We start from the raw sequence: 26,536 nt of genomic DNA, 5'->3' as shown, positions 1-26,536 counted from the left end.
TATGGAAGAAAAGGACAGGCCCTTATGAAGCATCTCAGTTAAATATTGTAAAATCTGAGGAATATTGGGCACTGTTGTGCTTATCCCTTGTGAATGAATCCAGGCACAGAATCTTTTCCATTCGTCAGCATAAGATTTTCTAGTACTAGGCCTTCCTGCCTCCAAAATGACATCCATCACAGGTTTGCTGAGGGATGCCAAAGGTGAATTTAGGTGATTAGCCACTCTGCAAGATTGAAGCTGAGTGTGCAGAATTTGGTTGTTCTGATGAGGCAGTAAGTAAGGTGTCTGGGGCAGGTACCACGGTGTAAGGTGTGACACATTGTGCAGGAGTGGGTACCAGTTGGTGAGGCCATTCTGGAGCAATCAAAATCATTTTTGGTTTGTCCTGTTTGACTTTTAGTAGAACTTTGGAGAGCAGAGGCAGAGGGGGAAAGGCATAGACTGATAGGTTTTCCAGCTGAATGATAGAGCATCCACTTTCCAGGCTTTTTTGTGATGAGTTCTTGTGCAGAATTTGTCTAACTGACAGTTCTGGGGTGAGGCAAAAAAATCTATGTCTGGACTCCCCCATTTGCGTGTCAACCTGTTGAAAATCCGTGGTTCCAGTTTCCATTTGTGTGGGTCCATGTGATTTCTGCTTAGTTCGTCTGCCAGAGTATTCAGCTTTCCTGGTAGGAATTGAGCTTGTAGTTGTACTTGAAAGGTCAAGGCCGTGTTCCACAATGCCATGGCTAGTCTGCAAAGGGGGTAGGAGTGTGTACCCCCCTGCTTGTTTATGTACCACATAACTGTGGTGCTGTCTTTATCATTAATTGTCCTGGATGAAGGTAGTCCTTGAAGACTGTCAATGCATTCTGTACAGCTAGCATCTCTTTTTGATTGATATGAAGTGCATTTGATTTGGGCTCCATTTGCCCTGAATGCACTTCCCTGCCAGATGAGCCCCCCCCAAGCATAGTTTGATGCGTCTGTAGTTACGGTTTGGGCAGCAGAGGGTGGAGCGAATGGCAGTCCCTTGTTTTGGTGGCAGGCCTCTGCCCACCATAGGAACTCTAGTTGCAGGCAAGGTATGATAGGAATCATTGTTTCCAGGCTGTGACAATGTTGACTCCATAAACTCTAAGTACCACTGAAGTTTCCTCATATGCAGTCTTGCATATGGAATTAGAACATGAACCCCAAGGCTTGCAGAATTTGTCTTGCAGATAGCAGGGTTTTTGTGGCCACCTGTTTGAAGTAAGTCACCAAATGAATTTGCTTTTCTGGCGTAAGGTAAGCCATCTGGGCAGTTAGTTGTATTCAAGCTTGCACCCAGGAATGTAATTTTTTGAGAAGGTACCAGTTGTGATTTATTTTCGTTTATGGTGTACCCTAGACAAGTTAGAACCTTTTTTACAAATGCCAGATGTTTTTGAAAAATGTCCCTGTTTTCTGCCTGAATTAGATAATCGTCCAGGTATGGATATATTTGAATATTTCTTTGCATGCAAAATGCAATTACTGGAGCCAGGCACTTTGTGAAGACCCTGGGCACAGCAGATAAGCCCAAGGGCAGTGCAGAGAACTGGTAATGCAAATAGCCTGCTTTGAAGTGGAGGTATCTTCTGCAAGATTCCCTGATTGGGATATGCAGGTAAGCCTCTTTTAAGTCTAGAGCTACCAACCAGGCATCTTTGCCTAGCATAGGAAGTAACTGTTGAAGAGTCAGCATCTTGAATTTTGGAATGTTCAGAAATGTGTTTAGAGTAGTTAAGTCCGGAATTCGACACCATGATTTGTCTTTTCTGGGTACCAGGAAAAGTCTTGAATAGAAACCTTGTCCCTTTTCCTCTTCTGGGACTGGTTGAATAGCTCCCATGTTCATGAGAGACAGTACTTGTTGCCATCCATTTGGGATTGGCAGTGTGTGGAAATGAAATCTGTATCCCTGGGATACTATATTTAAAAAACATTTGTCCTGGGTTATAAGTTGCCAGTTTCTTACATGAAGTGCCAGTTTTCCCCCCAAAGTGGAGGCTGAAAGGAAAGTGCTTGGTAAATGTAGAGGGAAGTCATTGAGACTGCTTACCATAGGGAGGTGCCTTGTTGTTTCCAGATTTGGAGGAGGAGGCACCCCATTGTTTTGTTCTAAAAGTCCCTTGTGACTGAAACCTGGAGCCTTTGGAATGTCTGGGTTTGACTTGAGTGGCTCTCGACGGAACTGGAAAGGACCAGTTCTTAGTAGGCCAGTGCCTACTAAATCTTGGGAGGTTGCACTTGTAAGAAATCTTTCACAGTTTGCATAGATTTAGCTTTATCTTCCATCTTTTTAAAAAACTTCTTCAGCCTTATTACCAAAGAGACGGTCCTGTTGTAAAGGAGCATCCAGCAATTTTGCTTTAACATGATCAGGCAGAGTTTGCTCTTTGAGCCAAGCATGCCTTCTTAGCACAGAGCCAGTTACAGCAGCCCTGCAAGAGGCCTCCAAAGAATCAAAACCACAATGCAAAGTATGTTTTCCAACCTGTTCAGCTGAATGCAATAAATCCTGTAAATCTATTTTCCACATAGTAAGAAATTAACATCATTTTCTGTTTAAGCAGTCTATGCTCCAGACCAGAAGTGTATCCCTCACTGGTAAGATCAGACCATAAACTGACCTCACTTGATATTCACATCCCGACCCCACCCCCTGCCCAGAAAACCACAGTGAAAAACTTCTCTAAAGCAAATTTTACACTCCTCAAAACCGAGGTGGAATCCTTCAAAGCCCCCGGGCCTGTGGAAAATACGGCCCAGACCGCAGAATCCTTTATAAATGCATTCTATGAACACCTTCAGGAATGCATGGATCATGCAATCCCAAATAAAACCAAGACCCAATCCTCCAAAGGCAGACAACCTGTCTGGTAGACCCCAGCCATAAACAAACTATACAACAGGAGGAGGAAGCTACTACATGATAGAGCAAAATCCCAAAAGGGGAAGGCATCTCTGATCAGTATTAGCAAAAAACTAAGGGCACTCATAAAATCGTCAAAGGCCAGCTTCGAGAGAAAAATTGCACAGGACACTAAGTATAATCACAAGGCTTTCTTTAGTTATGTTAGGAACCTGGGTGGGAATTCCCAGATATGCTCAGAATTAGTCCAAAATGACAAAAAATACACTGATCCCACAGACATTGCCAACATCCTAGCTGACAGGTTCAGCGCAAACTTCTCCCTCCCACCAAAAGGGCAAATATCTATCCCAGCAGAGTGCTGCCCCTGACATCTCAGATGCTCAGGTGGGAGCCGCCCTCTCAAAGCAAAAACACAGCATCAATGGGACCAGGCGGTGTCCCAGGCTGCGTCTACATGAACTCAAGAAGAGCTAAACCCAAACATAAAACTACTGTTCAATCTCAGCCTTACTACAGGATATGTACCCAAAGAGTGGGGTACAGCAACAGTGGTCCCTCTCCACAAAGGTGGTGCCTCAACGGACCCTGGAAACTATCGCCCCATAAGCCTGACTAGCTTGGTCTGCAAAGCTATGGAAAGGATCATCATGGACCTAATAAATAAAGATATTGGGGACCTACAGACACTGGATCCTACCCAGTTTGGCTTTGTTAAGGGCAGATCCTGCCTCTTAAACCTGGTTGACTTCTTTGAAACAGTCACCAAGGCCATTGTGAAGGGAAGGTGGTCCACACAGCCTATCTGGACCTTGCAAAGCCTTGATACAATACCCCACTCGGGCATTTTAGATAAGCTCACCAGCTTAAATATAAACCCCTATGTCACTAGATGGGTTGCAAACTGGCTCAAGGACAGAACCCACATGGTTAGAATTGCTGGAGCCATGTCAGACTCCAAACCAGTTACAAGTGGCGTCCCACAAGGCTCAGTCCTGGGACCTCTCTTGTTTGGTATATATTTTTCGGAGGTACAGGCCAACACGGAAGGACTGTGGCTGACCAAGTTCGCAGATGACTGCAAACTGGGCACCATAATCGACTCTCCAGCTGACACAAGCATCCTCCAAAAGGGCCTCATAGAAACAGACAACTGGTGCCAGAGCCATGGCCTCAAGCTAAATGCCAAAAAGTGTATAGTCATCCCCTTTGGCAAAAACAAAGTGCACACAAATTATCACATAGGTGGTAATCCATTAAGTACAGAAGAAGTAATTAGGGACCTGGGGACCCAAGTTTATAGCAATCTCTCATTTGACAACCACGTGGCCAAAGTGGTTAGAAAAACATTTTATATAGCCCACCTAATCATGAAGGGATTCACGTCTAGATTAGGGGAGGTCATCGTGCCTCTTTACTCATCCCTCATCAGGCCCATAATCAAGTACAATGCCCCTTTTGGGATGTACCTTACCAAACACCTGCAGCAACTGGAAAGACCCCAAAAGTACCTCACCAAGAGGATCAAAGGGCTCAAACAGATGCCATATGCTGCCCGGTTAAAGAAACTCCAGCTCTACTCAGTGGTATACCGCCTGCTCAGAGGTGACCTGTGCCTGACGTATAAGGCCATGTCCAACCCGGAATTAAGGGACATGCTGCACCTCAAAAAATCCAAATCCCATCGAGCTACACGCTCAAGAGACTTGAACCTCAGCACTGAAATAAATAGGGCATGCTGGAGGGACAGATTCATAACCCAGAGGCTCCCTTCACTCTGGAATAAAATCCCAGTCCAGGTTAGGCAGAGTCCCTCATTGACTCTCTTCAAGAGGAGTCTCGATGAGTGGATGGGAGATCATAGGTTTACCCCGGGTATCACTTCTGTGTCACTGTTAGACAGAGGCACAGTATACTAACCTCGAAAAAGGGCATAGCAAAATTAATTTAAAATGGGTGGCGAAAGCCAAACATACTCTGGCTAGGCTTATAAATGCCCTAGGGCAGATAGCCTAGTATGAACCTATGAACCTATGATAGGCTGCTGGTATTTAAGCATATGAAATTGACAGTTTAAAGCCCTGATTGCCAAGGTTGCAGAAGTGTAAACCTTTTTACCCCATCTATCCAGCGCCCTGGAATCTCTATCAGAAGGGGTAGGATTTTTAGCAGTAGAGGCCTTAATGCCCTTGGGACCCTGAGAAATGGTTTCAGGATCTGCAGTAGGATTTTTGAAAAGGAATTTGTGGGAGTCAGGAACCCTGTAGTATCTGTCTGGCTTACAAGGAGCCGGAGGCAGAGAATCAGGAGCCATACTAGATTCTGAAAAACATCATCAACAATGTCTAGGACAGGAGGTATAGCCAAAGGCTTATGGTGAGGAAGAAGAAGAAAATCCCTAAGCCTCTTTTTAGATTCAGAGAAATCCTGACTTTCCCAGTGGAAATGTTCCCATAAGGTATGTAAAGTTTCCCCAAAAGAAAAATCCTCAGGGGGAGAAGCAAAAGGAATGGAATCTTCTGCATCAGAGTCCTCATAAGTAGGTATAGACAAATCCTGTTCATTAGAAAAGTCAGAAGAAATAGAATCCTGCTCAGAAGATTCATAATCAATGTCTTGTCTAGGTCTCTTAGAAGAGGGGGGTTGACTACCCCTGATCAGAGTAATTAAATCTTCAGCCATTTTGATAATTTGTTTTTTAGGCATAGGGATCTGCACATGGGGCACAGGCATTGGTTTTTTAGACATAGCTTTAGATTTTGGCCTTAGTTTTGAAGATGGCATCAGTCTAATATACAAATCTGTAGGCCTGAAAACATCCTCAGAAGCCGGTGCCTGCACAGTGGCTCTGGACTCATCTAAGGTAGAGACATCCGTGGGTTCCATAACTGAAGCATCTCGTGGCATACCGGACTCCGAATGGGTCTCAGTAGAGGCCTGCAAATCAGAAGTAGCGGGTATCAGGGGCTGTGAAAGCACCTCACTGAGTACCGGCAAACTGGTGACTGGCTTAGGAGAAGCGTCGTTGTCAGTTTTGGACCTTGACGGCCTGTCTCTGTCTTTTTCTTTGCGTTTTTTAAGTATTCCGGTAGTCGGATTGCTAACCGACGACATTTCTGGATAATTAAAGCGTGAGCCAAAATATTTAGAAGCAAAAATATACCAACGTTTAATAGTGCGTTGACTAAATTTAGCACAAAACTGACAGCAAGGTACGTTGTGGTCAGGGCCTAGGCAAGGAATACAGTACAAATGAAAATCCTTATGAGGTATTTGCTTCCCACAAGTAATGCAATTATTAACTTTTACTGACATCGGTAAGGAGCAAGAAAAAGTTTCCCCAACGGGGTACTTAGCTTTTTAGTTGAAGACTTCGGTTCTGAAACTTGAAAATGAAAATTTCAGGAGTTGGCCGACCGGTACTTGCAAACTGCTTCTGGCACCGCACTGCAAGAAAGAATGATGTAATGGCATCGGCTGCATGTTTTATACCCCTGACGACCTGACGTCATGGAAGAAGGGACAGCAACCAACGCAGGACCCAAGATTTTGTTAATCAGGCTGACTGAAGGCAATCTGCCAGCAGAGTACCCAAATGTAATGACTGCAACAGTGAAACACGAAGAACATCAGAAAGATAATTTTAATATACAAAGAGTAGAACATCACCAATGCAGTTTGTCAGCAAGAACAAACAAAATCTACTGCTGCCACTATTGACTTCCTTACAAAACCAATCATTAATCTTAAAAAACAATCAATAAAGGAACAGCCTTACCTTACTGTTCTAAGTAGCACAATGACGGGCTTAACGATCATCAACAAAAGTACATTTGTGGAAGTAAACTTACCATAACTGTAGATGTTCGAATGACAACTGCTGCAGTAGTCTTAGCTATGTGTATTATATCCAGGGAAGGATACAACAGCCAGTCAGCTTCCCAAACTTCGGAGCACTTTCTACATGCCAAAACTGTCTGACAACTCAAGTGAAACTGACTAAAAGACAAGTTTGGATACCAAGACCTTCAGAGCTTTCCTGCCAACAGACAGAGGAAGGCTGACTCCTGAAAGGACAAGGCTAGGAATAACAAAAAAAAAAATAAACAAAACATACCCTGGTATAAAGATACCAAAAATACAAGAGGGATGGAGGGAGGGATCAGCTACTGCAGTAGTGATCATTCAAACATCTACTGTTAGTGCAAATTTACTTGTATAACCATACTATGTTCATCATATTGATCATTACTGCAGCAGCCTTAGCTATATAGGTAGATTACCTTAGCTTACTACATTTTGGAGGTTGAAGGAGAACAGTCCAGGAGCCCCTGGAGAATGGTCCTTGCAAAGTCTGATCTAGACCTAGAGAAGGTATCAAGCTTATAGTGCATTGTAAAGGTATGTACCGAGGACCAAATTGCTGTTTCTAGAATACTCCTAGAAACCAACCCTTTCCAAAAACCCACAGATGAAGCCAAAGCCCTCGTAGAGTAAGCCTTGACCCTGTCTGGAATAGTTTTGTTGTGCTAATAGTTTTAGACAACCATTTTCAAATAGTCTGTTTTGACACCGGTTGTTTTTTTTCCTTCACAACAAACATTGATACAAACATCTGAACGATTTAGTTCCATCAAGATAGTACCCAATTTGTCTGTGGACATAAAAGGTATGGAGTATCCTTTCTCTCTAATTTGAGATGAGGAAAGAAAATGGAGAGACAGATAGTTTGGTTTAAAGTAAACTCGGATACTACTTTAGGCATAACGGAAGGATTAGTTCTCAAAGAAACCCCGTCCCCTTCGAAAATTAGGTAGGGTTGGCTTACCATAACAGCTTGTAGAGGGCGGAACACTCATTACAACTGTTTTCCATGTTAAGAACCTGAAGACAGCCAGAAAAAGGAGCTTCTCTAATACAAAATTAGACCCTAAGGAGGGGCCACCAGTTTTCTTGGACGACTCTTATGCAAAAACTTCATTCAAAACTATTTTGACATGAGACTGCTTAGAATGAGGAGGATCCATGGGCAGACATGCTGATATGGCTGATAAAATAACCTTGACAGATGAGTAAGAAAGGCCATAGGATAGCAACTCACACAAATATTGCAAAACCAGAGAACACCTAGTCCTGCATAGGTGCTGGTTATGTTGTTGGCTTCACTAGAAAACCTTTTCCATTTCCTAACACATGACTTTCTAGAAGTAGGTTTTCTGGCCTCTAATAGTACCTGCTGCACATCCTCATTAAATACTTCCCCAAATAAAATAAAAAATAAAAATAAAAGGAATGAAGACGTGATCATCCCGGCAGTTAACTGAAGTCGTTGGTAAGTCAGCTCCAAGGGCTAGGCACATGCATGTACAAAAGTTCAGGTAACTGTAGGTTATAGTCCAATCCAATGTACTTACACTAATTGCTGTATCCCTTGTGTTTAAAGTATTACATAAAAGAAGTTATTTGAGTGTATCGCTTTAAACACAAGGGATACAGCAATTAATGTAATTACTGACATCTGTCTTAACCTAGTGCTTTGTTTTAAAATGCTTTGAACTAGTGTTGTTGGTTGTCTGAAGAAGTTCTGATATTTATCAGAACGAAAAACGCTGGTGCAGCGTTTTACTTTTATTTTGGCTTGGTGAATAAAGCAGTGTTTTTATAACTTCTGGTATTAAGTACATTGGATTGGACTATAACCTACAGTTACCTGAACTTTTGTACCTGCATGTGCCTAGCCCTTGGAGCTGACTTACCAACAACTTTTTCTTAGTTTTCTGTGTGGTTTCTTTTAGTTAACTGAAGTTGATTGGGATTGGGGTGCACCAAGCACCCTTCTTCTGTGATTAGATCCTGTCTATGAGGAAGCTTGTGGTAGATTCTCCTGGCCTTTCCAAACGAAGGGAATCACAGTTCGAGACAGAAGAGAGTCACCACAATGAAGGAGTAGTACTCTGGATATTTGTGGAAAGGATGGAAAAAATAAACAGGAACATTTATGTCCAAGGAAAAGGAAAGGAATCCATCTTCCACACCTTTTTGCATGGAGTACTGGAGCAAATTATTGCCAGTTGACTGTTCAGAAAAGAGGGAACAAGTCTACTTGAGGAACTTTGATGGATCAAACCTTGTAAGACCCCCTGATCTAGCTTCCATTTGTGAGAGTCTGCCCTTGTCCTGTTAAGCCTGTCTGCCACACAATTATGCTCCAACAAAATGCAGCATTCCTGTAGAGTGAGACTGTGCTGTGAAGCTATATCCCAAACTAACATGGCCAGCCTGCAAAGGGGGAATGACCTGACTCCTCCTTGCTTGTTGATGTACCATGACTGTGGTACTGTCTTGTAACAATTTGAAGAGGTTTTGAGAACCAAAAATAACTCAAAATTGAGTGCCTTGACTGGGGCAAGTATCTCTCTTATATTTATGTGCTTGCATCTATCCTTGTTGTTCCACACACCTTGCACTTTTATCCCTCCTGAAACTGCTTCCCAAGCAAAACCCGAAGAGTCTGTGGTGACCGACTGCATTGGAACATGGAGGGAAAAGGAGAGACCTGGATTTAGGGATATCTCATGTCCAACAAGTGATTACTCTTCAGACAAATCCCAGCACTGGGTTTTGAAAAGACAAAGGGTGTTGGTGCTGTGATAAGACAGACTTCAGATCCTACTTGCATCCTTCTCATGTGGAATCTTGCCAGGGGTATCATGAGAATCATAAAAGCCATGAGAATCAAAATCCTGAGGTATTCCGTCGCAGTGACTTAAGTCTGAGTGGAAACCCTAAAAATAAATCTAAATATAGATCTATTTTTCCTGTGGAAAAGAAAGCTCTTTGAACTGTGGTATATCAGCTGATATCCTAGAAACACAATCCTGTGAGAAGGAGTCAAGAAAGACTTTTAAATGTTCACTTGGAATCCCAGCTTGTGTAAGGGATCTCTCGCCCAACAGAGAAATTCCTGACACTTTGAAAAACACTGTGCAATGATAAGCAAGTTACCTAAATATGAAAAATTGCAGATACCCTGTAGCCTGCAATAAGCTATAACTGGAGCTAGATACTTTGATAACACACTTGGTGAGGTGGACAGTCGAAAAGGTAAGGCAGAGAGATGATAATATTATCCAGACACACAAAACCATAAGAAATGCCTGAAATCTGGATTAGCAGGGATGTCATAAGCATCTTTTTAATCTAGTGTTACCAGGAAACTTGAATGAAAATGTAACAGGCTGTGCAGTGACATCCCTTTGACTTCTGGCACTATCATAAACAGGTTTACGAAAGAAAGATCCAGAACTGGTCTCGAAGCATTTTCATTCTTGCTCTGGCAATAAAACTCATCCTTGAATAAAACCTCTTTCTCACCTGGGAAGAGAGAACCAATTCAATTACTTCATGAGAGAGCATGTGGTGAAGGACAGAAATAAAACAGACTAGTCTGGAAAATGATGAATTACCCCTGGAAAGGAGGAATTTCCTCCCACTGCCATCTGTAACATTGTCCTGATCTTCAGGACAAACTGTCTTTCGGCTTTTCCCAGTTAGGGGTCGCCACAGCGGAACTCCAGTCTACTAATGATTGGCAGTAGAGTTTTACGTGCTGGCTTGCCGGGCCTAATGCACAACCTTCAGCGAAGGAACACCCATTCACACATGTCGACACACAGAAGACGCTCTGAAAATCGAACGTGCAATGTCTAACTGTGAGGCGACAACGTTTTTCTGAAAATACCTGTTGCCAAAGAGAAAAATGGAGATTCAGACTTTCTGGAAGCTAAAAGGGGTTGCCAGGGCTGCAGGGAGGACAAAGTCTTTTAAACAGTCATTTGGACTTAACTAGACTGTCCTTGGTTTTAGTAGTTTCTACAATTTTTCTTGGAACCGCCTTGCCATTTCTCGTCAAACGTTTGTTTACCTGCATTTGGCTGAAACTGAATTTGTTTTCTTACCAAAACTCAATGAAAAGTTAAAGAATCCCTTGGAAAATTTTGAAAAGGAGGGCTGAAAAATCATAGAAATTCTCTACATAAGCTTGACACTTTCATCTCACTTTTTGATCACCTCTAAAGCAGAGGGGCCAAAAACTATATCTCTATGCAAGGGAGAATCATCATCCGGAAGATTCTGAGAACCTTTAGTTATGTACTCACCATAACTTTAGATGTTTGGGATCCATCTCGCCTACATTCTGTACTGATGGGCTCGGAGCCGATCCTCGGCTCCGACTCGGCACGCTATGCTATAAAGCGAAGCCTCTTATTGGCTGAGCTATTCTCTATCCCAGGATGCACCACCACTAATCCCCCAGATCTTGTTTGTCTGCATTCATGCACACACACATAACTTGTTTATATAACATTGCCAGATGTTTCAAGATGAAACAATAGAATTCGGACCATCCAATCTCTTCTGATCTCCAAGGAAGGGGGAAGGAGGGTGGGTTATTGGGAATGTAAGCGAGATGGATCCCAAACATCTAAAGTTATGGTGAGTACATAACTAAAAGATGTTATGTGATCCTATCTCGCCTACATTCTGTACTGATGGGACAGCGTCCCTAGCACCTAAATCCTGGGTGGCTCACTGGAAAACACTCCTGAGCACTGTGGAACCAAATGAAGCTCGCCCCCGGGATGCCACATCCAATTTGTAGTAGGAAATGAAAGTGTGCGGGGAAGACCACGTAGCCGCAGCACAAATATCACTAATGGCAAGCTTAGAATGGAATGCTATTGAAGTAGCCATACCTCTTGTAGAGTGAGCTTTGACAGAGGTCGTAAGCTCTTTATTAGAAGAGGAATAAGCTTGACTAATACAGTCCCTGATCCATTTGGCAATAGTGACCTTTGTGACGGCTTTGCCCAATTTATTATCCGAAAAGGACACAAACAATTGATCTGTTTTCCTTGTTGGTTTGGTCCTGTCTAAATAAAAACGCAATTGCCTGTGGACATCCAATGTGTGGTATATGTATTCTGCTTTGTTTGAGTACTTTGGAAAGAAAACTGGAAGTTCTAATGACTGTTGCAGGCAAAAACTGGAACAAACTTTAGGGACAAAGGATGGATTAGGCCTGAGAGATACTCTATCTTTATGAAAAACCAGGTACGGTGGTTTTACAGATAGAGCTTGAAGCTCTGAAACCCTTCTGGCAGAAGTAATCGCGACCAGAAAAGCAGTTTTCCAAGATAGAAATTTCAAATCACATGTTGCTGCCGGTTCAAAGGGGGAGGAGGTTAAGGCACGTAACACCACATCGAGATCCCACGGAGGAGCAGGATGAGAAATCGGAGGTCGTAAAAGCGCAGCACCTTTCATGAAGGTTTTACACAATCTGTTGCTCATTAAAGGTGGGTTTATAGATTCATGAAAATTTGAAATAGCTGCCAATTGGACCTTGATGGTAGAGACTGAAGAACCTTGATTGAAAAGGGAAGTTAGAAATTTTGGGACTTCCGATACAGGAATAGTGATGGGATCCAGACCCCGGAGTTCAGCCCAAATAGCAAATCTCTTCCATTTGCTAGTATACAATTTTTTAGTGGCAGACTTGTGGGCCGAAGATAAGATATGTATGACTTCCGGGTCTAAGGTATGATTCTTGACTATAGTCGGAAGAGGAGGAGCCAAGCTGTTAACTTCAAAGTGTGAAGGGACTGGTGGAGTAGTCTCGACTGATGAATTAATAGGTCTGGGATCTGATCCAAGAACCATGGACCGTCCAGTGCATATTTCCGAAGATAGGGGAACCATACCTGACGAGGCCAGTAAGGAGCAACTAAGATCATTTTGCTCCCCAAGTGAGACGCCTTTTGGATCACTCTGGGAAGGAGGGGAACTGGGGGGAAGGCGTATAGCAAGCCGGTGGGCCAAGGATGGGCTAGTGCGTCCATAGGACTCTCCCCCGGAGCTGGAGTGAGGGAGAAGAACTTTTTGCACTTCGCGTTCAGTGGAGTTGCGAAGAGGTCGCAACAAGGAATTCCCCATTTACTGAAGATCTGAGTTCTCACTGCATTGTTCAGAGACCACTCGTGAGGAGAGAGGACAGTTCTGCTCAGTCTGTCGGCTATCACGTTGGATTTGCCAGGGATATGAGTTGCTATCAGAAAACGTCTGGTCGCCACTGCCCATTCCCCCAGATTCTCATGGCCTCTCTGCAAAGAGGGTAGGATCTGGTTCCTCCCTGCTTGTTCAGATACCAGACCACTGACATGTTGTCGGAGTGAACGGCAATTACGCCCTGAGGGAGGTAATCGTGGAGGGCTTGTAAAGATAGAAGCACCGCCCTCATTTCCAAAATGTTGATATGAAGAAGACTCTCTTCTGAATGCCATTTGCCTTGGACTGACCTGCCCAGGGAATGCCCCCCCCCACCCCACCCCATCTGGGAGGCGTCCGTACTCAAAGTGGTCATAGGAGGAGGTGGAACAATAGGTCGACCCTGATCCAGATTGGAGGGCACCAGCCACCAGCGAAGGTCCCGTTTGCAGGCTTCCGTGATCCGTATGAGGTGACTGAGCGGGAGATCCTGAAAGGACCACTGTGTCGAAAGAAGCCACTGGAGAATTCTCATATGCAACCTTGCTAGGGGGACTAGAAGAACCATGGCCGACATAGATCCCAATAGCTGCAAGACCATCCTGGCTGGAGCTTTGGATCTGAGAAGCAAGGCTCGGACTTGAGCCTGTATGGTTTGTATCCATTCTGTAGGAAGATAGACCCGCATTCGGTTTGAGTCTATTTCTACTCCGATGAATCTTATGCGTTGAGATGGCAGCAACACAGACTTTGCCCAATTGAAGGTGATCCCAAGGGAAGTGCCTAGTGATATTGTGGCTTGTAGGTTCTGCAATAGCAGACGCCTGGAGGTGGCAGTTAGGAGCCAGTCGTCCAAATACGGAAACAACTGGAATCCTAGACTCCTCAGGTGAGCAGTCACGACCGCCAAACATTTGGTGAACACCCTGGGGGCTGTGGTGAGACCAAAGGGCAGCGCGCGGAACTGAAAATGACTGTCTCCTAGGCTGAAGCGCAAATGTCTCCTGGATGCCTGATCTACCAGAATGTGGTAATAGGCGTCCTTGAGATCTATGGAGCACATCCAAACACCTTTCTCCAGCAGTGGGAGAATGGATTGTAAGGTGACCATTCGGAACTTGGACTTTTTGACTGAATGACTTAGAATGCTGAGATCCAAAATGGGCCTCAAGTCCCCGGTCTTTTTTGGCACCAAAAAGAATCTTGAGTAAGTCCCTAATCCGATCTGGTGTGCGGGGACTGGTTGGATGACTCCTTTTTGAAGCAGCTTTGAGACTTCAAAGCTGTAATTTCCCGCTGACTGGGTGCCGGGTCCGGGATTTCCTTGGATCGAGGTGGGGAGTGATGAAAAGGGATGGCGTAACCTCCGGCGATAATTCGAAGCACCCATCGGTCCTGAGTGATACCTTCCCAGGCTTTTAGGTGCTTCGAAAAACGACCCCCGACTGGCTCCGGAGCTGTACAGTCGGGCAATCCTTCAAGGATTGTGGAAGGCTAAAGAGCCACGAAAGGACTCACGGTCTCCAGTGTTGCGGGGGCCTCTGCCGCCTCTGGGACGGCGTCTTCCAGAAAAATTTCCCCCTCCTCTGCCTCTAGAAGGGGGATCGTCCTGCTGCGAGGGATAAGACTTCTGGGATCTACTGAACCACATTTTCCCTCCTCTTTTAGCCTTGGGGTAAGGCCGAAAGGGAGTGGAAAATCGTGCCCCTACGGCAGTCAAAGTCTTATCTTCTTGCTCGCAGCGGGTCAATGTGTCCTTTACCTTGGGTCCAAACAAAGAGGACCCATCAAAGGGAGCGTCGGCAAAGGAAGACTTAAAGGCTTCCGCAAAATGACACAGGCGGAGCCAGGCTTGCCTCCGTAGAGCAATACCGTACCGCAGCTCTACTGCCCCTCGGTCGCATATGAAATGAGCCTCATGGACGAGTTTGATATCGATGACAGCGTAGCCAACTGAGAGCCAACCGTCTGGGCCAGCTGCTCAGGTAGGTTACCCAAGAGGGTATCTGAAAGCTCCTTGATCAGATCCCTCTGAAACCTGGTGAAGTGCGTTAAATAGTTCAGGGACCTTAAGGTAAAAGCCGCTGAACTGAGGGTGCGCTTCCCGTACCGATCCATGCTCCTAGACTCATTAGGAGGATGGACGGACGTCGAAGCCTCTGCTACATCTTGTAGGGTAGCAGATGCCACCACCAAGGCATCTACAGCCACACCTTTTGTCAAAAACTCCTTCTCTGGGGGTGCTGATAGGAACTTATTTGGGCGAGCAGGCACCGGTTCCACAGAATCTGGATGTTCCCACGCCCTTCGACAGATCAAATCTAGGAGCTCGTCAAGGCGGAGACACCCAGGAGGCGGAGGGCTGAGCCCCGAAGGCCTTAAGGAACACCGACTCGTCAGCAGAAGGGGGTTTGGAATGCCAGCCGCCTCACTGTTTGAGGGCTTCCAAGATGTCTGCAAAGGAGACATCATCTGAGGACGACTTAGGGGACTCCTCTGCATCATCAAGATCAGTGTCTGACATGAGAGACTCATCGGGGGAGTCGACGTGCTTCCTCTTGCACGATCTTTTCCTTGGGGGTTCCTCTGAAGAAGCTTCAGAGGGACCTCCAGGAGGGGGGGAACCCCCAGTGGGGGTGACCTCAGGCCCCGGGGCTCCGCTGTCTAAGGACAGGGGGACTGCCAAAGACCCAGTCTCCGTATGTAGGGAAGGTGCTGGTGAGACCGTGGAGGTAGCCAAAGATGATTTGGCTAACGCACTCCTCATGGCCCTGAAGGCTGGACCACCAGAATCCTGGGAAGGTCCAACCCCCGTGGCCACAACAGTAGACGGTACCCCCGCAGCCGACGCACCGAGAGGAAGGCTCGGAACAGAAAACATCAGTCCTGAAGCGTCCCCCCCGGGGCCGACAGAGGAGGTCCACGTACCGAACTCTGACTCGAGAGCCGGGGTTGGAGTAAGGGTCGGGGCCGACCCGAAAACCTCCATCGGCTCCACCAGCACCGGCTCCAACGGTGCCGAGGCTGTTGGAGGAGGAACCAGAACTACAGGGTGGGCCATCGGCTCCGAAGCTGAATGGGCTGGAGCCGAAACTAATTTCTGGAACACAGGAGACTGAAACAGTCTTAGGAGCACCCTGTCGATGTCCGAATCAGACATTTTGGAAGATCTAGAGGAAACCGATCGGGTCCGAACCGACTTCTCTATCGGCTCCAAAGGACTGGGGGACTGGCTCCGAATGGACTCAACCAGTATCGGCGCCGAGGGAGATCCCAAAACAATTTCCCTCGGTGCCGAGGAGGGCTTCGGCACCGAAGGGGAAGAGTCTGAGCCGGCAACCCTCATCGGCTCCAAAATCAGTGGAGCCGATGAAGGTGACCCGCCTCTCGAAGCCCCAGTCATCGGCTCCGAAACCAGAGGAGCCGAGACTGGGGGCATCGAGGCAGACCCTTCCGCCTTCGGATCCAAAGTCCGTGGAGCCGATGGAGAAGCCTGCCTGGATTTCTTAGTAGTCGGCTCCGACGGGCTGGTCGGAGCCGACGCTCTCTTTTTCTTAGTTGGAGAGGATGAGGAAGATAAGGCCTCCTCGAAGGAGGGTTTAATCAGCCCTTTCAAGATTAATTTATTCTTCCTCTCTTGGAGGACTCTAGAGGAAAAGGCGTGACACACGCTGCAGGACTCCTGTAGGTGCTTGGCGCCTAAACAATATACGCACGAGGAGTGATCATCGGTTATAGACATTTTATAATTGCACCTCGTGCACTTCTTAAACCCTGAGGGTCTATGTTCTTTGGACATAATGTCTCTAAAACAGTCACTATAACCGTGGAAAAAAACACTATCTAGTCAGAAAACAGAGATTTTTCAACAATATAAAAATATATATATATATATATTTTTTTTACGATAGGTACAACAAATATCACAAACACCAAAGAGGAGGGCCAAGAACCCTCTAACTTAAACAGGTACTTGACCTCCTTAAAAAAGAGAAACTTGCTAAGGAATAGGGGAAGGCCCCTCTAACTTAAACGGGAAACCTTTCCCTAAACAAACACACAAATTTACCACAAAATTATACCAAAAAACACGCGTACAACAACAATAGCTGTTAAAACAGCTTTTGGGTAAGAATAGAGAATTTCCTGACAGGAAAACTTTAGAAAAAAACAGCACTTAGCTCAGCCAAGTTTGAGACCACATCCTAGCTTGTAAGCGGCAAACGAGATCTGGGGGATTAGTGGTGGTGCATCCTGGGATAGAGAGTAGCTCAGCCAATAAGAGGCTTCGCTCTATAGCATAGCGTGCCGAGTCGGAGCCGAGGATCGTCTCCGAGCCCATCAGTACAGAATGTAGGCGAGATAGGATCACATAACATCACAGTCATGCAAACCTCCTCAAAACAGTACCAGTGACCACTGCCCTGCACTGTATCAACAGCGTCACACACACTGTATACAATGAATAGCGACTTGAACAATAGAATAAATTAAATTTAAACAAGATGTCTCCTCACAAGAAGAAACTGCAGACAAAACACTCTTCATATTTTCACAAATGCTCAGGACAAACTAACATATGACCTTGACCATTCATAATTCTGGAAAATCAAAGTTGCGGAAGCATATACTTTTTTACCATACTTTTCAATACTCTTCCCATCCTTATCAGAAACAGTAGGATTACAATTAACTAAATGTTTAGCAGCAGAAGGATTAACTACAGCTACAGCTGCTGGATCAGGTTTGGGAAGACTGAGAAACTTTAGGAGAAGCTACCTGTCTGTCAGGAAAACTGGAGGCAATAACATACAGATCGTCAAGGTAGACAAAAACGTAAGGAATGGGTGCAGATTCTGGAAATTCATTCTGTAACAGCTCATAGTAGTTTCTGAGGGACTGAGAAACATTAGTGTTCTCCCACTGAAAACACTGGCACATTCTAGAGATAGTCTTAGAGAAAGAGAAATTCCTACAGGGAGAATCAGAAGCTGAGCTCCCCTCTGACTCTGAATCAGAAATCTGAGGAAAAAAACCTGCATCTCTCTCTCCATCCTCCTGTCGAGATTCAGAATCTTGAATCTCTTCAGGAAAGAGTTTCTCGTTCTTTTACCAGAAACTATCTTACAAGAAGGATCAACAGCCTGAATTAAACCCTGAGCCATACCCAGTAAACTACTCTTGTACAACTAATTTGAGGAGTAGATACATGCTTAGTTTTCTGTCAAGAAAAATGGGGCCAACAGTGCTATTAGTGGCAGCAGCAGCTTCCCCAGAGATAGAGGCAACATTATGACAAAAAAGACAAGCCTTTCCAATTTCCTCTCCCAGGAATTTTAAGAGTTGCTCTCCCTTACCCACTGAGGTGATATCAACAGCTGTACAGGACGTGGCTAACCCCCAAGTCCATAGTGGCTGTAGGTGCTACACCAGAGGCATTGGGGGTAAAAGATGAGTTGTCAGAGGTACAACAAATGGCCTCAGCAGAGTCACCTGACTACAGCTGAGACAAATTCCTACCCTGCTGTGGTGGTAAAGGTTGTTTGCTTAACTTTTTCTTTTTGTGGTTGGAAGAAGGCCCAACCAAGGGACCAACAGTTACAGTGGATATAAAAAGTGCACACACCCCTGTTAAAATGCCAAGTTTTTGTGATATATAAAAAATGAGACCATACTAAATAATTTCAAAAATTTTCCCACCTTTAATGTGACCTATTACCTGTACAATTCAGTTGAAAAACAAACAAATCTGTTAGGGGAAAAAATATAAAAAATGTACAATAAGCTGGTTGCATAAGTGTGCACACCCTTAAATTAATACTTTGTTGAAACACCTTTTGATTTAATTACAGCATTCAGTCTTCTTGGGTACACACTTGCCATCAATTAAAGAGACTCTGATTAACCCCAAATAAAGTTCAGCTGTCCTAGTAGGATTTTCCTGACATTTACTCAGTTGCTGCTACAGCAAAAGCCATAGTTCGCAGAGAGCATAGAAAGCATCAAAGGGACCTCATTACTGAAAGGTATCAGTCAGGAGAAGGATACAAACAAATTTCCACAACATTGGATATACCATGGGACACACTGAAGACAGTCATCAAAACGTGGAGAAAAATATGGGACAAAAGTGACTTTGAAAATAACTGGACGTCCTACCAAAATTGATGAAAAGACAAGACGAAAACTTGTCAGGGAGGCTGCCAAGAGACCTACAGCAACACTGAAGGAGCTGCAGGAATTTCTGGCAAGTACTGGGTGTGTACTACATATGACAACTACATATGACAACAATCTCCCATATTCTCCATATGTCTGGGCTATGGGGAAGGGTTTTTACACAGAAAAACATCCAGGCCCGGCTAAAATTTGCAAAACAATATATCAAGTCTCCCAAAAGCAAGTGGGAAAGTGTGTTACAGTCTGAGGAGACCAAGGTTTAACTTTTTGGCCACAATTCCAAAAGGTACATTTGGCTAAAAACAACACTTTGCATCACCAAAAGAACACCATCCCCATGGTGAAGCATGGTGGTGGCAGTAGCATGCTTTGGGTTGCTTTTCTTCAGCTGGAACTGGGGCTTTAGTCAAGGTGGATGGAATTATGAACAGTTCCAAATACCAGTCACTTTTGGCAAAAACCTTCAGGCATCTGCTAGAAAGTTGAAGATGAAGAGGAATTTTACCTTTCAACACAACAATGACCCCAAGCATACATCCAAATCAACAAAAGAATGGCTTTACCAGAAGAAAATTAAAGTTTTGGAATGGCCCAGACCTAAATCAAATAGAAAATCTGTGGAGTGACCTGAAGATGGCTGTGTACAAGAGATACCCTCGCAATCTGACAGATTTGGAGCGTTTTGCAAGGAAGAGTGGGCAAATATTTGCAAGTCAAGGTGTGCCATGCTGACAGAATCCTACCCAAGAAGACTGAATGCTATAATTAAATGAAAAGGGGCTTCAGCAAAGTATTAGTTTAAGGTTGTACACACTTATGCAACCAGCTCATTGTACGTTTTTTTATTTTTTACATTTTTCCCCTAACAAATTTGTTTGTTTTTCAATTGAACTGTGGTGGGAAAAGTTCTGAAATTATTTATTGTGGTCCCAATTTTTTATATCACAAAAACCTGGCATTTTAACAGGGGTGTGTAAACTTTTTATATCCACTGTAGTTTCATAGTCAAGTCGAAAATGATGCATCATTCCCAGGGGAAAACAACCAGCAGATGCTGGTAAAAATAAAACGTATTTAAAAAGTCACTTTTTCTTCAGACTAACACAGTAAAGCACTTTAAAACACTATATCAGCTCCACAAAGTAAAATAAATACAATTTCTCCACAGAAAAAATGTTTTTCAGTTACTTTAAACAACTTTTAAACTGACAGGAAAAAAAACAGCACTTCTATTTAAAAGTACTGTACAGTATGGTGACAGTCAGTTAAAACACAAAGCCCATGCTTTTAAATAACTTTCCTAAATGGGAAAGTATAACTAATAAGCAAAATTATTAAATGGAAGGCTTTTCCACCAAAGAGAACTTATCTGAACTGCAAAGGAACAGCACAAGCTGACCATTGATTCTTGAAAGCCTCAGAGGGGTGTACTCTTTAGTCGCAGTAAAGATCTAAAGGGCTTGGAACCCAAACTTATCTTTCCGTTAGCTCCACTCGCGCTACCTGACAGTTTGACAGCGTTGAAGGTAACTCGAAGATTTGGAAGTGGGACATCTGTTCCATCCTTGGTAGAATATAATCCATATAGCTATGGCCACTGCAGCAGTGTTATGTATCGTGAACATATTATGTGGTAGCTGAGAACTAGCACAAGTTAACAAAAAAGGAAAACAAGGGTTAAGACTAGCTCTACTTTAAATGTCTAGTTGTGAATCAGGTCACAACTACACAAAAGTGTTACTACTAATGTTCAACTACAAGCCTGCCTGAAGCTGTAAGCTTCTCACTTCATAGATGACTAAGCTTTGAACAGTGCACTGGAAGCTAGACTGCTGATCAGAGGAAAGAGAAGTAGCTTTAGCCAGCTTGCTTGCCTTACGCAGTGGGTAATTCAGTCCTGCTACGTACAATCCATAATGAAGACCTGAAAAAGTAGCAACATCTTTTTTTACTATTGATCTAATGGCTCTAATTATGAGTTCAGCCTCAGGCAGAAACAGAAGGAAGGTTATTAACCAGTGTCATGACATATATGCCCTTCACCACTGGTACTTAATACCCATGACTCACTCTCCTTTGTGGCTATGAATAGGTCAGGAAGGGTTACAGGCAGGGAAGCAACAGCAAATGGTCAGCTGCACTGGTAATAGGAAATAAGCAGTGGAAAAAGTACAGCTGTACAAGTAAACTTATTATAAGATTAGATGTACAAATGATCGTTGCCACAGAAGCCTAAGCTATATAGGTTATAATCCTGTACAGGATATAAAAGCCGGCCAACTTCCAAACCTTCAGGACACCTTCCACACACACAGTCAGCTCAACATAAGCTGACTAAAGGACAGGCTTGGGTGCAAAACCCTTCAAAGCTTTCATACCAACTGAGAGAGAGGCTGAACTCAAAGGATACTGCTAGGAAAAACAAAAAACAAATGTCCACACCATGGCATTAAAAAAAATCACACCAAAAAACAAGGGGGATGGAGAGAGGGAGTGGCTACTACAGCAGCGATCATTCGAACATCGACAGTTATGTTTATATTTATATATATATATATATATATATATATATATATATATATTATATATATATATATATATATATATTATATATATATATATAACATACACATAAAATCATGCAAATATAAACAAAATGCTTGCCCTTATCAAGGCACTGAACTTTATGAATCACCTCTGGTTCCCAGAACCACTTTGAGTAGTTACAGACAACATCAGAGTGATGTGGTACATACGCAAGCAAGGGGGAGCCATATAAACATAGGATACAGCTTTAAAGCATAACGTCACCCTGCAGGCATCCTACATTCCATCACAGCAAAACTGTGAAACTAACAAGGACAAAGGCAGACTCTCAAAAATGGAAACTACATTAGGGGGTCTTCCAAGATTTGATTTGTGGGGGAGTTCCTCAGGTAGACCTTTTTGCATCCTTCTTTCGGAACAAACATCTAGCAAAATTCTGTTTGAGAACTCCCAAGTAAGAATGTCTGGAAGACAGATGCCTTTTCTTTTCCTTGGAAAGGAACATTTCTATATGCTTTTCCACCCTTTCCAGAGCTAGCCAGGGGCACTTATAAAAATTCAGAAGGAATTCCCCCAGAATCGTAGTGACTCCATTATGGCCCAGGCAACAGTCGCTCTCCCTTCTTTTGAAATTGGTCAGGGGCAATTACCAAATACCTCCTTACAGATTAGATCTACTCATGCAAGAACAGGGATGTTTGATGCATCCTGACCCAAAACAACTTCATCTGACTGACTGACCAGATTACCTTTTAAGCAGCTGTTTACTGAGGACATGCAGCACATACTAATGGAGGCAAGAAAGCCTGCTGCTGAAAAGCATATATAAACAAATGGAAAAGGTTTTCTAAGGGCTGCCAACAACATGCAAACAAAATAGATCTATATTTTCCTGTGGAAGAAAGGCTCTTTCTACTGACATGTCTAGCACACACTCCAGGAAAACAATCCTGTGTGAAGGAGTCAAAAACAACTTTTAAATGTCCTCTTGGAATCCAAGCCTGCATAGCAGATATCTCACCCAGAAAAAGACTCAAATAAGGCAAGTTGTCAAAATATGAAAACATGTGGATACCCTGTAGCCTGCAATGGGCTATAACAGGAGCTAAACACTTTGTGAACACTCTTGGAGCACTGGATAGCCCAAAGTGTAGGGTAGAGAAAAGATAATGTTATCCAGATACACAAAACTTTAGGAAATGTGCAAAGTCTGGAAGAACAGGAATATGATAAACATCTATTAAATCTAAGGTTACCAAAGAACTTTGAAGTGGAAGAAGGGGTCAACAGGTTGTAATGAGGCAGTACTTTGAACTTGGGCACTATCACATACTGGTGTCAAAAAGAAAGGTCCAGAACTCATATCCAGATATTTTCTTTCTAAGGTGTCGGAAACATTCTTGAATTAAAAAAAAACGTTTTCCTGTTTCTATTACCCCCTGAGATGATATGTGCTGTAGCACTGGAGGGAACAGAGGGCTTTGGTCTGGTAGATGTAGAACAATTCCCTGGAAAGGAGGAATTTCTTCCCACTGCCATCTGTAACCCTGTTGAATTAATTTCAGAATACATTTGTCTGAAACAATCTGGTGCCAAAGAGATAAATGGAGATTCAGACTTTATATAAGAGATAAGGGACTGCTGGGATCTGTGTGTGTGTGCGGGGGGGTCCTCTATATAGCCATTCTGCCTTGACTCTCTTGTGTTATAGGGGGTTCCTGCTTTCTTTCTGGATCCTCCTTGCCACTGATTTTTAAACATCTGTTTACCAGCATTTTGCTGAGACTGTTTTTTTTTTGTTTTGTTTATTATTATTTTTTTTGTTTGTTTGTTTCTTGCCAAAAACACACAAGGGAGCAGAACATTCTCTAGAAAATTTGGAGGAAGAAGAAACCATCTGATAAGAAGGGTCACTAGCATGCCGAAGACCCTGAGCTAGATTTAATAAACTACACCTGTACAGTGAGACTGTAGCAGGAGAACCTATATGTTTGGTTTTCTGTTTCTTTTTGGCAGGAGGGTTGGGGCAAATAGAATTACCAATGCCAACAATAGCTTTCCCTTACTGGGGACAACATTATAGCTAAGGAGGGGCACCTTCCCTCCATTTTCTCCCCAAACCAACAAAAATGGTTCTCTCTTACTCATTGAGGAGACCTCAACAACCATAGAGGACATGACTAATCCCTAGTCTGTAGTGTCTGTATGGACAACACCAGAGAAACCCAGGGAAAAAGAAAACTGGTCTGGGGAACCAGCACTGGCCACAGCAGTCTCACCTACCTGCAGCTAAGGCAAAGTGCTAGCCTGCTGTGATGGCAAAGGCTGCTTAGTTAATTTTTTTGTGGCTGGAAGACAAAACTTCTTTGGGACGAGTAATTTGTTCTATGGTGAAGTCAAAAAATGTGCTTCCTTCCAAGGAAATTAAGCAGCACAAACTGGTGAAATTTAAAAAGTAACTTTTTAACACAGCTTCTTCCAGAAAAAAATAACAGTTGTGGGATGTTAAAACTAACTTTAAAATGGTCAGAAACAAAAGTGCTCTCCTGTTTAAAAGTACAGTAAATTTACAAGTCAATTAAAAACTCATTCGAAGTTTAAAATATGCTTTCCTAAAAAGCAAGTTGAAATATTAAAAGCAATGTGTGGAATGTTTTTTTCGAAAGGGAATTTATCTGCTCAGCAATGGAACAGCCCAAGGTGACCATAGATCCTTGAAAGCCTGCAAAAGTGCTTTCTGTTTAGTGGCACAAAAGCTATGAAGGGTTTGGCACCCAAGCATGTCTTTTATTCAGCTTGGCTCAATTTAACAGTTTGTGTACATGAAAGGTGCCTTGAAGCTTTTGAAGCTAGACAGCTGTTATATCCTTTGTGGGATATAACCCATACAGCTTAGCTATATACATACATAGGTTCTTCAGTCTTAATATCAAAAAGTGTGCCTATATGAAGAAGAGACGCTTGAAAAACATAACACAAAAAACACTTTTTTTTCTTAGGGAAAATCTGTACAATACAACTAAGGACAGAAATATCTTCTTACTCTGCTCCTTAAAGAAAAGTTTGAGTTGAGTTGAACTCCTGGCAGAAAATTTTCACTTGCCATAACAACAAGGATCAATCACATGTAGCAGCTAAGTGGAAAGCTCAGTGAAAGATTTTCATGACTTCACCATTTAACTAATATTTGGACATTATAAAGCTATGTAGGGGAAACTTAAAATAGATTATTTTACAAAATACAAGGTACTTACCGGTTTCCATGTAGCGCGAACACAGTGTGCTGGCCTCACTCTTCTGGGTAAAGAAACAGCCAAATTCTTTCTGTTGTGAGGCATAACTGTGAGTTTCTTTAAAAAGCAAAGTAGGAAAAGGATCAGAGTAAAAGGGAGAACCTTTCACATGGGTCATGATTCCCTTATGTAACTGATAAACCTCAAAAACTACCACATAACATGTGATGGCATGCAGTCATACAACATGCCTAAAGGCAATGGCTCTTGCTGGCTCAGAGGTGTGCAACAACATAATAAAGTGCAAGAAAGACAAGTGATGCTCTTTTTAGTGGCAATGTTAAAAAAAAAAAGCAAATGCCACACCACACTTGATGGAATGTATGAGCTTAGATTTGCTGATGTGGGTAATTCTTTATTTACTTTTATAATACATTTCACCACAGCTCAACAAACAAAAACATAATCCTGCAACATTCTGATGCACCACTTTCAAAGCAACAGAAATATAAGTGCAGACAGATTTAAAATGATTTAAAAACTGACAGTATTATGCAAATAATACAACTAAAAGATAAAGTGAGGATTTAGTTGCTTGGAAGTGCTGAATGTAAATGCCTGTGCTGACAAGGGAACTAACAGATCTATCCTTGTTCTGTTTTGTTGGCTAGAGAACTAGTAGATCCACCTTTTCTTCCTCAACAAGCTACCAGTTGGAATGTTTTGAGGACTGGAACTGTGAAACTAAATCTGAGGTTTCAATAACTGAAGAATACTGCTCCTGTTCCAAAATATAGTGATCTTAAAGTTAGTACATGTATACTGGTAGCAGTTGTGTGAAGGAAGCAGCCACATATACGTATGTAGCAGGCATGCGAAGGAACATGCCACATTTTAAGTGGTGCAGAGATTTTAAAAGTTATAGGGCTTGCACTTCTAACAGGAGTCATTTAAACATACCCTCATACTACACTTTACTAATTTATAGCACACTGTAACCTTTTCAAAACTAACAACTTTTATAACAATTCTGTTTTCTTTACCTCACTCTTTATACAATGAATGTATACAAGAATATCATACTTACACAATAAGCTTACGAGTCCTTTTAACAGTTTTGAATTTATCAACTGTCTTAACAGCTGTTGTGTTTCAACTGTGCAAACATGGAAACATGGAGATCCTCCAGAAGGGCCTAAATGAGACTGATGCATGGTGTCAAAGCCATGGTCTCAAGCTAAATGCAAAAAAATGCATAGTAATCCCCTTTGGAAAAAACAGAGTACCCACAAACTACAACACAGGAGGTAATCCCCTGAAATCTGAAGAAGAAATAAGGGATCTAGGGACCCAAGTAGATAGTCAGCTTTCCTTTGATAACCATGTTGCCAAAGTGGTTAGAAAATCCTTCTATGTGACCCATCTGATCACGAAAGGGTTCGCATCAAGATCTAAGGATGTAATGGTGCCCCTCTACTCTTCCCTCATCAGACCCATTATTGAATACAATGCACCAATTGGAATGTACCTGGCTAGACATCTCCAGCAGCTGGAGAGACCACAGAGGTACCTAACCAAGAGGATTACTGAACTCAAACAGTTGCCCTATGCAGCACGATTAAAAAAGCTAAGACTGTTCTCTGTT

General features: G+C 43.2%; 1 protein-coding gene across 7 annotated transcripts in view; it reads right to left on the bottom strand.

The window, feature by feature from the left end:
• The window catches only part of RUBCN (rubicon autophagy regulator), a 2,564,006-nt gene that overhangs the window by 1,736,434 nt on the left and 801,036 nt on the right, over positions 1–26,536 (bottom strand). For 3 of the 7 annotated variants that reach the window (XM_044070705.1, XM_044070707.1, XM_044070706.1), the window contains one exon: positions 24,913–25,008. The exons of the other annotated variants lie outside the window; for them this stretch is intronic. In XM_044070705.1, coding sequence (XP_043926640.1) covers positions 24,913–25,008 — 96 coding nt within the window. The remainder of the gene's footprint in view (positions 1–24,912; positions 25,009–26,536) is intronic. 7 annotated transcript variants of the gene reach the window in all.

The sequence above is a fragment of the Protopterus annectens genome, chromosome 4.part1, assembly GCF_019279795.1.
Source record: "Protopterus annectens isolate FY-2018-M chromosome 4.part1, PAN1.0, whole genome shotgun sequence".
Classification (NCBI taxonomy): domain Eukaryota; kingdom Metazoa; phylum Chordata; order Ceratodontiformes; family Protopteridae; genus Protopterus; species Protopterus annectens.
The sequence above is the reverse complement of the archived record's forward strand: the minus strand, read 5'-3'. Positions and strand labels throughout refer to the sequence as shown.